General features: G+C 33.8%; 2 protein-coding genes across 2 annotated transcripts in view; both read left to right on the top strand.

The window, feature by feature from the left end:
• LOC112100029 (T-complex protein 1 subunit alpha-like) overlaps positions 1 to 2,181 on the top strand; it is a 5,688-nt gene extending 3,507 nt beyond the window's left edge. The window contains exons 7-9 of the mRNA XM_024187605.1: positions 404 to 621; positions 1,140 to 1,248; positions 2,022 to 2,181. Of these exons, the coding sequence (XP_024043373.1) occupies positions 404 to 621; positions 1,140 to 1,248; positions 2,022 to 2,132 (438 nt within the window). The 3' untranslated portion in view covers positions 2,133 to 2,181. The remainder of the gene's footprint in view (positions 1 to 403; positions 622 to 1,139; positions 1,249 to 2,021) is intronic.
• An 8,532-nt stretch (positions 2,182 to 10,713) lies between these two features.
• Positions 10,714 to 12,113, top strand: LOC18047164 (GATA transcription factor 4). Its single transcript, XM_006445275.2, has 2 exons — positions 10,714 to 11,371; positions 11,448 to 12,113. The coding sequence occupies exons 1-2, from the start codon at positions 11,144 to 11,146 to the stop codon at positions 12,009 to 12,011; spliced, it is 792 nt and encodes a 263-aa protein (XP_006445338.1). The 5' UTR covers positions 10,714 to 11,143; the 3' UTR covers positions 12,012 to 12,113.

The raw sequence follows: 12,113 nt of genomic DNA, 5'->3' as shown, positions 1-12,113 counted from the left end.
TTTCCCCAACACTGAATTGATTACTGCAACATCTATCAATATCTTATCTTAACCGAAAAGAAAAGAAAGAAACATTAATCTCTATTATCTATTACTTATTTTAATTGTAATTAATGTTTTAATTTCTGTCTAGGTTGGTAGATACAGTTCAGTCGGTAAAGATGACTAATCAACAAAGGGAAGTCAACTACCCAATTAAGATTTGTATTTTTTGATTGTTCAAATATATTGCCTGTAAGAACCTTGTATATTGATCCTATTATCATTATGGGATTGAAAGATGTGTTAAATAACTTTTCTTGGAGTTCCCTTTTCCATTATTTTACTAGTGGTTTTATATATATATGGGTGTTGCTTTGATTGCAAAAGTTATAGTACTGTAGTTGCTTTCTGCACATTCCAGGGGATCAATATTTTGAAAGCACATGTGAAAAGTGCCATAGATAGCTACTTGCTAAATGGGTATGCTCTTAACACTGGTCGTGCTGCTCAGGGAATGCCTCTGAGAGTTGCCCCTCCAAGAATTGCCTGTCTTGACTTTAATCTCCAGAAGACAAAAATACAATTGGGTGTCCAAGTCTTAGTTACCAATCCCAGAGAGCTTGAGAAAATTTGTCAAAGGTGATCTGAGAATTGGTTGTACTTCACAACCTTGTTTCTAATTTGCTGCTCACTCTACTAAAACATGTAACATCTGATTACAGCCAGTTTGATTGGTTTTGCTTATATGTATAGATATTTGGAGAATGCATGGTGATAGTGTGGTCTATCCCTCCATTATTTAACCATTATAATAAAACTGAAGATTGTCTTATCAGGTTAGAAAGAAACAACTATGGACTTATGGCTGGACTGTGCAAGACTGGAAAAAAAATTGAGGTGTCTGAACTGCAAATAGCTTGGATGGTTCAGTTACTTTGGTTATTGTTCCCTTTGCTTGTGAATACTGTATCTTGTCTTCAAGCAGCAGTCGAGTTATAGTTACAGTTGTTTTGTTTAATTTGCCTTTCCTTAATGGATAGTTAAACTTCTCGTATATAATGTTTCCTTTTGATGTTCTGGAATATATCAAAGGGAAATTCATATATAATACTTACAATTCAATATTAAAATCACTTAATCTGTCTCTAATGATACAGATTCCTTCACAGAGAAGCTGATATGGTGAAAGAACGTATTGAGAAACTTCTGAAAGCTGGAGCCAATGTTGTTCTGACAACAAAAGGCATTGATGATATGGCACAGAAGGCAAGCCTTTCTGATTTTAATTTTTCCCACTTTGTTTGGCTATGCCTTGCCTAGCTGTGTGACTATTTTTTGTTATATACTTAGCAGTTGCGAATATCATGCCTGTAGCTTTGTGGTGTTGTATCAAGAATTATTTTCAAATGAACTATTTCTGCCTGCAAAATTGATAATGTTATGGGAAATGTAATATCTATGAGAATTGTGAAATCAGTGACTTTTTGCTTGAGTAAGTGTTACACTTGGTAAATTTATGAAATCTGGAAATATACTCCAGATCAGTTTTTATTGTGAAAACAGCGGATAAAACACCTTACAACACTTCCAGGAATTTCGAGAGTCCTGGATTCTCTCCCAAGAGCAAGGCTCTCAACAAATTGATACACACCCTCTTCTGACTCTCCTTACCCTATAAGAATCCCTTAGGATGCCCTCATAACTGAACACAAATAACTGAATACAGACAGACATCAGTAACTGACTAACCCATCAGAAACTGAATACAGACATACATCAATAACTGACTAACCCCCTTATTAATTATTACTTAAATATCCTTTTATAACTGACCCACTAATCCCTCACATGGTTCCAATCTTTCTTCTAGAATAAGTAAAACGAATAGGTGGTCTAACAGTATGCTCTGGATGACCATACGATTGGATTGCTATACTTGTGTGCCTTATTTTTTGCTCATTGTTTATCCTGTGAGTAACTTGTGTGTGAGCCTAGTTTTTTCAAAATTATAATATGTTTTTTCTTCTATTTCCTCCCAGCACTTTGTGGAGGCTGGGGCTATTGCTATTAGATGTGTTCTGAAGGAGGATATGCGACGCATTGGCAAGGCAACTGGTGCAACCATGGTATATTCTTACTCCATTCATTGACTTCCACAATTACTTTGTTTTGCTAGATTATGGATCCATTTGGGGCAGTTGCTCCACCCCTTTATTTAGGAGGATTCTCTTAAATTTTAAATTTCATCATAAATAATGTGGTATGAAATATGTCACTTTTTAAATGGATGATAATTTTTAATAAGATTTAAGTAAAGTAATTATAATATGTCATTAAATGTCATATCTTGTTCAAGATCAAAAAAATTTAAAATGTGTAGTACTCAAGATAAAAAAAATTTAAAATGTGTAGTACTATTTTAATTTTCTTGTGATGAAAAATTTTTTTATTACTTTTATATGTTTTTTTTCTTAATATTATATTAGATAATACAATTACAAATATGCTTATTAGTATAATATGATATAGGTTTGTTGCAATTTAAAATTGTTGAAATTTATCTCCACTTATTAAAGATGGATCCATTTCAGAAATCAGAAACTGAGAAAATAACATATAAATAAATTTTCATATCTAAAAGAAGACTTGAAGTCTTGAACCAATAATTTTTAAGGACATGGTGGTTAATCATTTCAGTCACAGAGTTGTCCTGTCAATTTTAATAAACTTTTGATACTGGAACAGTATTGAATTAAAAATTTTATGCAAAACTAACAAGTTTAAGATGCGGTAATTATGTTGGGTTTGTTAACCACTCGACTGTGAATAGAATCACTCCCTCGTAACAGTGAGGGTAGTGGCTTAAACTCCCACAAAAATATTATAAGAGTTTTAATTTTTTATTTTAAATTTGAGTTAAGACAGTTTTTTCTCTTTTAAAATATGAGTGGAGTTGTTCGATCGACCAACCCAACCAAACGGCGACGTCTAGCTTTGTAATCCGTTAAATTTGCAATGGAAATGCAACATCCAATGATAAACGCCTTAATTGAACTTCCGGAAAGAGAAAAGGCGCCTTGATTGACATTTACACTTTCTCGCTCGAAAGTCGGTTCTATCATCGAAATTACTTTGTATTTGTTGTTCGCTGCGATCAAAATGTGAAAATCATCTCAACCATGCCTTTGTTGCTTTTTTCCCTTTCGAGTAAAAAAGAAACGTTAATATTTATTTAATACTTTTTTATTAATTATGATTTCTTGTCTGAAACATTGTTAAAGATCAGAAGCAATCGTGAAAAACATGTGTAATCATTTGCGCTATGTAGACAACAAAACCGGCACTAATTAGCTTTTTATTTACACACCAATCTGGCAAAACAAACAGGTCGCGAAAATTTGTTCCCGTCGAATTTAAGTCAATTTGAATCCAATCCAGTTATTATGGGTGTCAATAATTTTAAATACTAATCCAGCCTGTTTATTGTCGTGTCATTCATTTCAGAAAATTTTAACATTTTTCAAACAAACCACCTTTGTATATTGAAGGTCCTTGAAACTTTCACTTGTAATCAAAGCAATTAGAGAACAAAGAATCAGAAAATTATACTCGTTTACCTCAAGAACTTTGAAAGTGAAGTGTTATCTCTGAAAAAATTCCACGAATTGCATCCAGGCTTGTACGTATAAAAGGTAATCCGACGCGCAAGTCAGTGTTTGTTTTGAAAAATTAGCCAAAAGACATTTTTCTCGATCCTTTTAGCTTCTAATTATGGACGGAAAATTGTCGAATTTGTGGAAATTTCAATCTAGATCTCAGTCTCTACCATTTGTTTAGTTCGTTTGATTTTATGATGTTAGATTCAATAATCATTTTTGTTTGGACATGAGTTCTCACTAATCTGATTTTATTAGTAATCACTTACTACTTATTGTTAATATTTTTGGGTTTGATCATTATTAGTTTGCTCCAATCTTTTTGTATAAATCACCACATGGCTATTGATTTATAATCCGGGACCAATATAAACCATATGCTTATTAATTTTTTTAATCAAAATCAATACAAGTTATATTAGTATTGATCTTTAGTCCAGAATCAATAAAAAGTTATATTAGTTATTCGCACTGATAATATTTGTTAGATGGTGGCATAGTGCAAGCGATTATGTCTTCTGGCACTTCCATATTATTTTCTGAATTTTTTTTCGAAAATTTGAAGTAATCTACGAATCGTAATTTATGTAATAATACAATGGAGCGGTCTCCAATGCTTGACGCTACCCATGTGCCGGAGCTCGGAGGTGCCCTCTTCCTTTTTATATTCTCACGCAACTTGGGCCCCACGACCCATGTCCACCGACAATGCTCATTTAATGCACCATCTTGTCGAATTTTTCCTACTTACATTTTTATGAATAAAATGTAAAAAAATAAAAAATGTATGTGATTTTTTTACTAATATTTCATTTTTAGAATTACTTATTACGGTGCATAATGATGGAAAGTGACATCCATGCTTAATGCATGCATACATTTCTACCTACATACATATATCTATATGTTATGTACATATATTATTACAATCGACACATATATTACAGTAGTCTAAAAATAAAAGAATACCTAACAGGATTTTTGTTAAAAGAGTATTTTACCTCTTAAACTATTTGCATGTGTAGAGAAATAATTTTGTTCTCTAAAGTAACAATAATTTCCAAAAATCAAAGATCTATAAAATCAAATATTTTCAATGTTAAAACTTTTAAAAATAAATGACATAAGAAGCTAATGCTATATTAATATTAATATTAATATTAATATTACTTTTAAAAAATACAAATCAATTATAATAATGAATTTAGTAAAAATAAATAATTATTTTACTTAGTTGCAAATATTAAGATATTTAACATTTGTGTTTAGCTATTTAAGTCAATTAATAAGTACATGTCAATTACAAAATTTAATTTAATAATCCTAAATAATTGTAATATTTTATTCAAAAATTATCAATTTATCACCTTGCTCGTTGGGAAATTATCAAAATAGTACATGCCTTTTCCGTTTTCTATAAAATCAATACTACTGTTTAGTGTTTAGGGTTGGCAGCATTCCTCGAATTTCTATTAGGATTTAGGATCCCAATCTATTTGGAACAGGATTCAGTACAAAATTTTATTCCAATTTACTATTCGGGTCGGTATTCAAATCAAATTTGTCCTGATTCACTATTCGAGAGGGAGCTTGCAATGTTTGAAAATCTCAATTAGAATCCTAATGGTATTGAAATTTGGGTTTTCAAAAACATATGACAAGTCGGTTTTAAAATCACATAGATGTAATATGTCGGTCATACGTATATGACAAGTCGTTTTGATAAATAATATATATAACATATTGGTTATAACATATCATTTATGACATAATCTATATTGTGTAACAAAAAACTCATATCATTAGGGTAATCGGGGATCCCAAACGGGCCAGGATCGAGATATTTTTTGTCAATAATTTACTGTTCGAGACATAGTTGTTGTGGATCTAGATCGATAAATCCTAGATTGTCCTGTCCCGTTGCCAATCCTAGAGCTGTTTAAATTTATCAAATTGAGCTACCTTAAATACTCTTGAAATGTCATCATTTTTTAAACCAATTTAACTATTTGATGGTTAAATGATTATAACTGAAACATTATACAATAAAATTTAGTTGTCAGAAAATCTTAGTAGTAAAATGATGTATCAAAAAATATTAGTTGGTATTTGATAATATCCCTTCAAAAATTTGTGACTACTAAAGATGAGATTTTTATCCTCACAATAATAATATACACACAACGTTTCCTAAATGTTGAAGCTATGAACTAATCACGGAATTATCTAATCTTGTCAAAAGGAAGTTGAGCGGATTAAAAATGCAAAAAGTAAGTGAGTTTATAAGGCCTTCAATTAATATTTTGAAAATCCAAAAATAGGAATATAATTTGTTTTCCGTTTGTAATCCAAAAAAAAAAACTTTATATATATATATATAGAGAGAGAGAGAGAGAGAGAGAGAGATTATTTCGCAGTTGTCGTGAATGTAATTCAAATGAAATTAATTTCGTCCGGTAAAACCATTTATGTGGCCAAAATGATAATAAAATAAACAATAAGGGCCGAACCCTAAAAGTTAAAGGACTTTAAAATACGGAACATGATTCTCTCCTGATCTGAGTTATACTGATCTTTTAAATATCTTCTGCCATGTGCCTTTTAGTAGTAGTGTATGGGTAAGATTTAACTTTTTTTATTCTTATTTATTTATTAACAACCAATCAATAATTAATTGGTTTGCTTAGAATATGATCAGATCATGAGAGAATCATGATCCTTAAAATACAGCCATTAAATTAGGTCTGTCAATTTTCTATAAGGCATATTTTCATGTTGCAAATGTAACGAGAGCAATTTCACCCCCGAACATTACTCATTGAAGAATATTTAAAATAAACATTAAACATGATAAAATTCCGAATGCTCTCCATTTCACTTGGGCATGGGTGAACTACTTTGTGATCTGGCCGGACCAACTGCATTACGGTTTGAGTTACAATTCATTTGGGTCAGAAAATTCAACCAAAACGACAGTCAAATTATAAATTTAAAGCTGAATCGGTTCGGTTGGACTATAAATTCGGTTCAATTTAGGTTATAAACCCTACCCTGAATTTGTCCTTTCTGAAATCCACCTAAAACTGACTAAATAACAAATAAATTTCTCATAATCCCATCAAACAAATTTAACTAATTAACATATAAGGTATTTATATTTAACAATTAACATAAAAAATTAACTAATAATTAACACAATATAACAGATTAAAATTGTGGCGGGACAGGAACGGCAGCGTGAAGATGCGGCAGCTTCATGAACGAACGGGGAGATCAGAAGAAGAAGACAACTTGAAGAAGAAAAAGAAGGATTTGGCAACGGCGGAAGACGAAGAAGACGAAGATGAGGACGCGGCTGTAGCAGATGAGTGGCTAGTTGGTATTTGTGTGTGTTTGAAAAATATTATGGTTAGATAGAATGATAGACATATGGTTTATTTTAAATATATTTGATAGACATACGAGGATTTGGTTGGCTGGAGGCTAAGCTTGTGAACCGTTGGCTAGCAGTGGTAGCTAGAGTTTGTAAATGGTGGCAGCGGTTAGGGTTTGTAAATGGCGGTGGTGGTTGTTAGGGTTTGTAGATGGTGGCCAAGTATTTAATGGTGGGTATCAATTTGGGAATTGATAGCAAGAATTAGGGAATTTGAGGAATTATGGAATATTAGTGTTTTTTTGTGGAATTAATTAGTAGCGTTATTTGCATTTAAAGGGCTGTGGTTCTCATGGATTCATTTGTAACTTCCCAGTATGAGTAATAAAAAATTTCTAAAAATTCCCAATTTCTTTCCTGTTCATACCCTTTTTTTATTGGAATTTGGGCGGGAGTCAAATACAAGCTGGTGGGGAAGATTACAAATTGAAGCAAACGAGAGATACTGTTTCCACAGAGAAGTGATGGAACGATCATGTATTTTCAATTATTTTAATGATTTTTTTCTTTGTTAATTATTGTTAAAGACGGGTTATTAATTTTTTTCATTTAACTAGGATTTTAGCTTCATTTAATGGATTTTTTCGTTCATAATTTTATTTTTGTTAAATTCAATTCAATTTAACCTTAATTGATCAGTATTTAGTTTCATTTTCTTCTTGTGTTTCTAGTTATTCATAAAACATTAACTAATTAAAAAAAATAGTCATTTGGGCACAAAGTATATTTTTGGGTGTGTATTAAAATTTATTAAAATATTTAGATGTGGTGAAAAATTAACCTATATAAAAAGATAGACTTTTCACCTTTTATCATGGGAATAATATAATTTAAGTACGTTGGACACACTGTATTGTATTTATTATTTTAATGCTATTATATTGTATTATGTTATATTGCATTAGCATTATATTATAATAACACTATACAACGTTTGGAATTACATTATATTGTATTAATTTTTAATTATACTATATTTGGTGCTACATTACGTTGCATTGTATTAATTTTTCTGGTGATTAATTTATATTATATATTTCCAAACAATATTTCTTGTACTTAAAAAAATACTAATTATAGAAGTATTAAATTTTAAAATTTTTTACTTAATTTTTAATATAAATATAAAAAATATCATAATTTTTCATTAAATACATATGAAACTAAGAAACTCTAAACTTTTCAATAACAAATTGAGTAATGAATTACAAAACAACATGAACATATTTTGCTTATTTCACAAAATAAATGGTAAAATAAATTATAAGACAATAAACAAAAATTTGACACGTCACACATCATCCTTATCTCTTATCTCCCTCTTTTACCATCTCAGAACTCAATCTCCTTCTTTGCATCCTTTATTTATTTATTTATCTTTGTAAAAAAGTCACCACAATCTATATAGATTTATAATTCTTATTCCATCTCCTAAATTCAACAATTCAACACTACAATCTCCACTAACCACTTAACCACTCTCTCTCACATCAACTCCTCTGCACTTCCAGATTATTATTTTTATAACTTTATTATTATAATTTTTTTCTGGACTTTATAGAGTCATCAACTGAATAATTTAAACTCGAAACCTAAATGGAAAAAAGAAATATGCACGTGAATCTATTCGAATCTTGCCGCAGCACCACTGCCACACTACGCTGCTATTCGAACTTCAAATGACGCTTAACTCCAATCAGAGATTCAGACGCTTCAACTACACCACTCGCTTAGTGATTCCCGCTGCACTGACAAGGCATATGCTATGTTTGGCTCTTGAGAAATTGAAGGAGAAGTGAGAAAAATCTGAGTGAAAGACGAGTGAGTCTGAGAGAAAAGTTTTATTTTGGGTTTTGCGAAGGGAAGATTTGTTTTGTGGTTGTGGGTGAGATCGTGAAGAAGAAAGTATTTTCTCTCTATTCTAATGCAATGAGGTATAATTACGACAAACCCCACAAAGTTCATTTTTTGCCAAATACAATATTGTATTAATTTAATATAATATAAGGTTATAATGTGGTGTAGTGCTAGGGGTGCCAAACACAGCCTCTGTTTACTTAAGGGGAGGGAGAATAAAAGACTGCAAGTTGAGGCTGCGACGTTAATGAAATTTTTAGGCTGGCTACTAAAATGTTTTTCCAAATACCTCCCCAGAAGTTTGATATATTTTTACTTTGAGGGAACGTGTGATTGCATATTTTTTAATTTCTCAAAGTGAAAGGGACCTCTTATGCTACGTTTAATGTAACATACACCTACGTACAGTAACAATACCCATCGGTGGAAATGTGTAAATTCACTACTGTTGCTGTGCGTAACTTAGCACACAACTGGCTCTCAGTACAGGTTCTGAGGATTACCCATATAAAAAGCCTCAAAGGCTACGGATCAATCAAATCAATCAAGAGATTAACGTACCGTACCTCGAAAAAAAGCGAAGGCGCACCGTACGGTTAGTACTATTTTTCACTCAATAATCCCACCGCCTACCAAAGCGACCGACCTCTGCTTGCAACACGTGCCTGGTGCCTTCCCTTATTAATTATATGTGGGTTTGCCCAAATTTAATTATTTTTTCTTCTGATGTAGTCTTTATAGCTCTATACTAAATAAGTAACAGCTGGAAAAAGTTGTCGGTCGAAAGTCAATTTTCGTTTTGTTTCACTCTCTTTCTGTTAACTGAATAACGTGGTGGCGTCAGCGTCAGGGGTAATTAATTAAAAATTGTAAAAACTGAGAACGGAACACAGAGACGGCTCTCTCACTCTGCCTTTTACTTTTCTTTCCTACTTTGGCGTTACGGCTTACGAGTTCAGTGTTTATCTTATTTTCCTAATTTATTTGACGTGTGATTGTGGGGTCCACCAAGTGTCTGTCATCGTCCACGACTCCGCGTGTCCCGCTTTTTTTTTTTTTTTCCGGACAAGTGATGACTGAAGAGTGCAGCAACTGGCAAATTAGGAAGTTTCTTCGATCGCGGACACTTTCATTTTGTACCGGCCAAGGCCGATGGGTTGGGATTATTTTCACTTCAAAAGAAGATAACATTTTCTTTTTGGTTTCTTCTATTCCTCTACATTTGATGGCTATTTGAGTTCCACGGTCACGTTTTTCACCGACGCCAACCCAATGGGATAAGGGCTTTTTTTTTTTTTTTTTTTTGTGGTAAACATTAAATTCAGCAACTTGTATGAGCGAAAATAATGCAATGCCCTCGAGGGAGACAGAAAGAGTATTTCTCGTGAAAGGATGGTGAGGGGTTTTCAATTGATATAACTTGTATTTTATCCAATGCATGCACATGAATGATATCAAAACTTGAAATTTATTACCTTTGGCAGAAGGTCCAAAAGTATTTTATTGCTTACTTTTTGCTGGAGTTATCTACATTTATATAATCTATTATTTATGTCAGTTCAATTATTTAGTATTAGTTGTTACGGGATTCATGTTTGAAACGCCGACGACTACAGCTAGGATTATTATTTTTTGTTTTTTTTGCAAAAGTAATGTTATATTATAATATCTACTTAAAATCATGGAAGATGACTATTTTTTGGTTTCTAATCAACCAACGTAGTTATTTATCTCAAGGAAAAAAATACTTGATCGCCGAGAAAAGGGTTAGGAGAAAAAAAAAAAAGGCCTATGAGGGAGGGAGGCATGAAAAATGCCTATAATAACTTAGTTAGGTTGTGCATGTGGAGCCATTTGTCCATGATAGCACGAAACCATCCATGCACTTGACCATCCTAAATGCCGTATTTAAAAATTTTATACATACTGCATTGCAGCATACGAGATGTATATCCAATCGTAAGTGTGCTGGAGAGAGAGAGAGAGAGAGAAAATAGATTAAAGAAACAGTGTGACTCAGTGAGTGGTGTCTTCTCTCACTACTGCTGCAACTGCATGGTCACTCCCTGCACGTTCCTCTGCCCCCCCGCCCGGCCTTTCAATATTAATCAACTCATCAACTCCCCCTCTCTGTCCTCTCTGATCACTCTCTACCAACAAACTTAGAGAGCTGAGCCCCAATCACCGACGCCTATTTTTTTAACTCCACAACCGAATGGATATCTACGGTCTCCCTTCTAATAACACTACCACTCAAGACTTGTTTCGCATTGACGACCTTCTTGATTTCTCCAACGACGAACTCTTCACCTCCTCATCTTCCGCCGCCACTGCAAACACCACCGCCATCGCCTCCGACACCGACCACCTCCCTCAGGCGCAACACCAGTCTTTTGACTCCTTTAATCCCTCCTCTGACTTCACAGGCGACCTCTGTGTCCCCGTAAGTTATATTCCTCTAAAAACTTGATTCATTTTCTCTTTGTTTTTATTTAATCACACTGTTTTGAGTTCATTAGAGTGATGACGTGGCGGAGCTGGAGTGGTTGTCGCAGTTCGTAGACGATTCCTGCATGGACTTTCCAGCAAACTCCCTTGCCGGAACGATCGTCCGATCAGACACGTCATTATCAGGAAGAGGACGAAGCAAGCGTTCAAAAGCGACAAATTCGGCAGCTAACACGACCACGTGGAACTGGACGTCATCCGAATCTGAGTCTGGAAATTCGAAGCAGAAGCGAGAGAATCACCGGCAATCGTCGCCGATTCCAGAAGGCGGAGTGAGGAGGTGCACGCACTGCGCATCGGAGAAGACGCCACAGTGGCGGACGGGACCTCTCGGCCCTAAGACTCTTTGTAACGCGTGTGGCGTACGCTACAAGTCGGGTCGGCTCGTGCCTGAATACCGACCAGCTTCGAGCCCGACGTTTGTGCTGACTCAGCACTCGAATTCGCATCGCAAGGTCTTGGAGCTTCGAAGGCAAAAGGAACTGTTGAGGCAGCAACAATTACAGCAGCAGCAGCAGCAGGAGGAAGGGCAGGGGCAAATCTATCGTCACCAGCGTGACTTTGAAGTATGCTGACGTGTCATAGTCGGAGTGTTTTATGATGTCAAATGAGAATAGTAGTGTACGCTTCCGCATGCATATGTTTATCAAAATCTCTAAATTTTCAATTTTCGTCGA

The sequence above is a fragment of the Citrus clementina genome, unplaced genomic scaffold, assembly GCF_000493195.1.
Source record: "Citrus clementina cultivar Clemenules unplaced genomic scaffold, Citrus_clementina_v1.0 scaffold_3, whole genome shotgun sequence".
Taxonomy (NCBI): Eukaryota; Viridiplantae; Streptophyta; class Magnoliopsida; order Sapindales; family Rutaceae; genus Citrus; species Citrus x clementina.
Note: the sequence above shows the minus strand (reverse complement) of the source record. Positions and strands in the feature narration are given on the sequence as shown.

Excerpts from the sequence above, each read along its gene's own strand:
- LOC18047164 (XM_006445275.2), top strand. The coding sequence starts at position 11,144 with ATGGATATCTACGGTCTCCCTTCTAATAACACTACCACTCAAGACTTG. Across the intron at positions 11,372-11,447 it reads CAGGCGACCTCTGTGTCCCC|AGTGATGACGTGGCGGAGCT; the intron begins GTAAGTTATATT and ends TGAGTTCATTAG.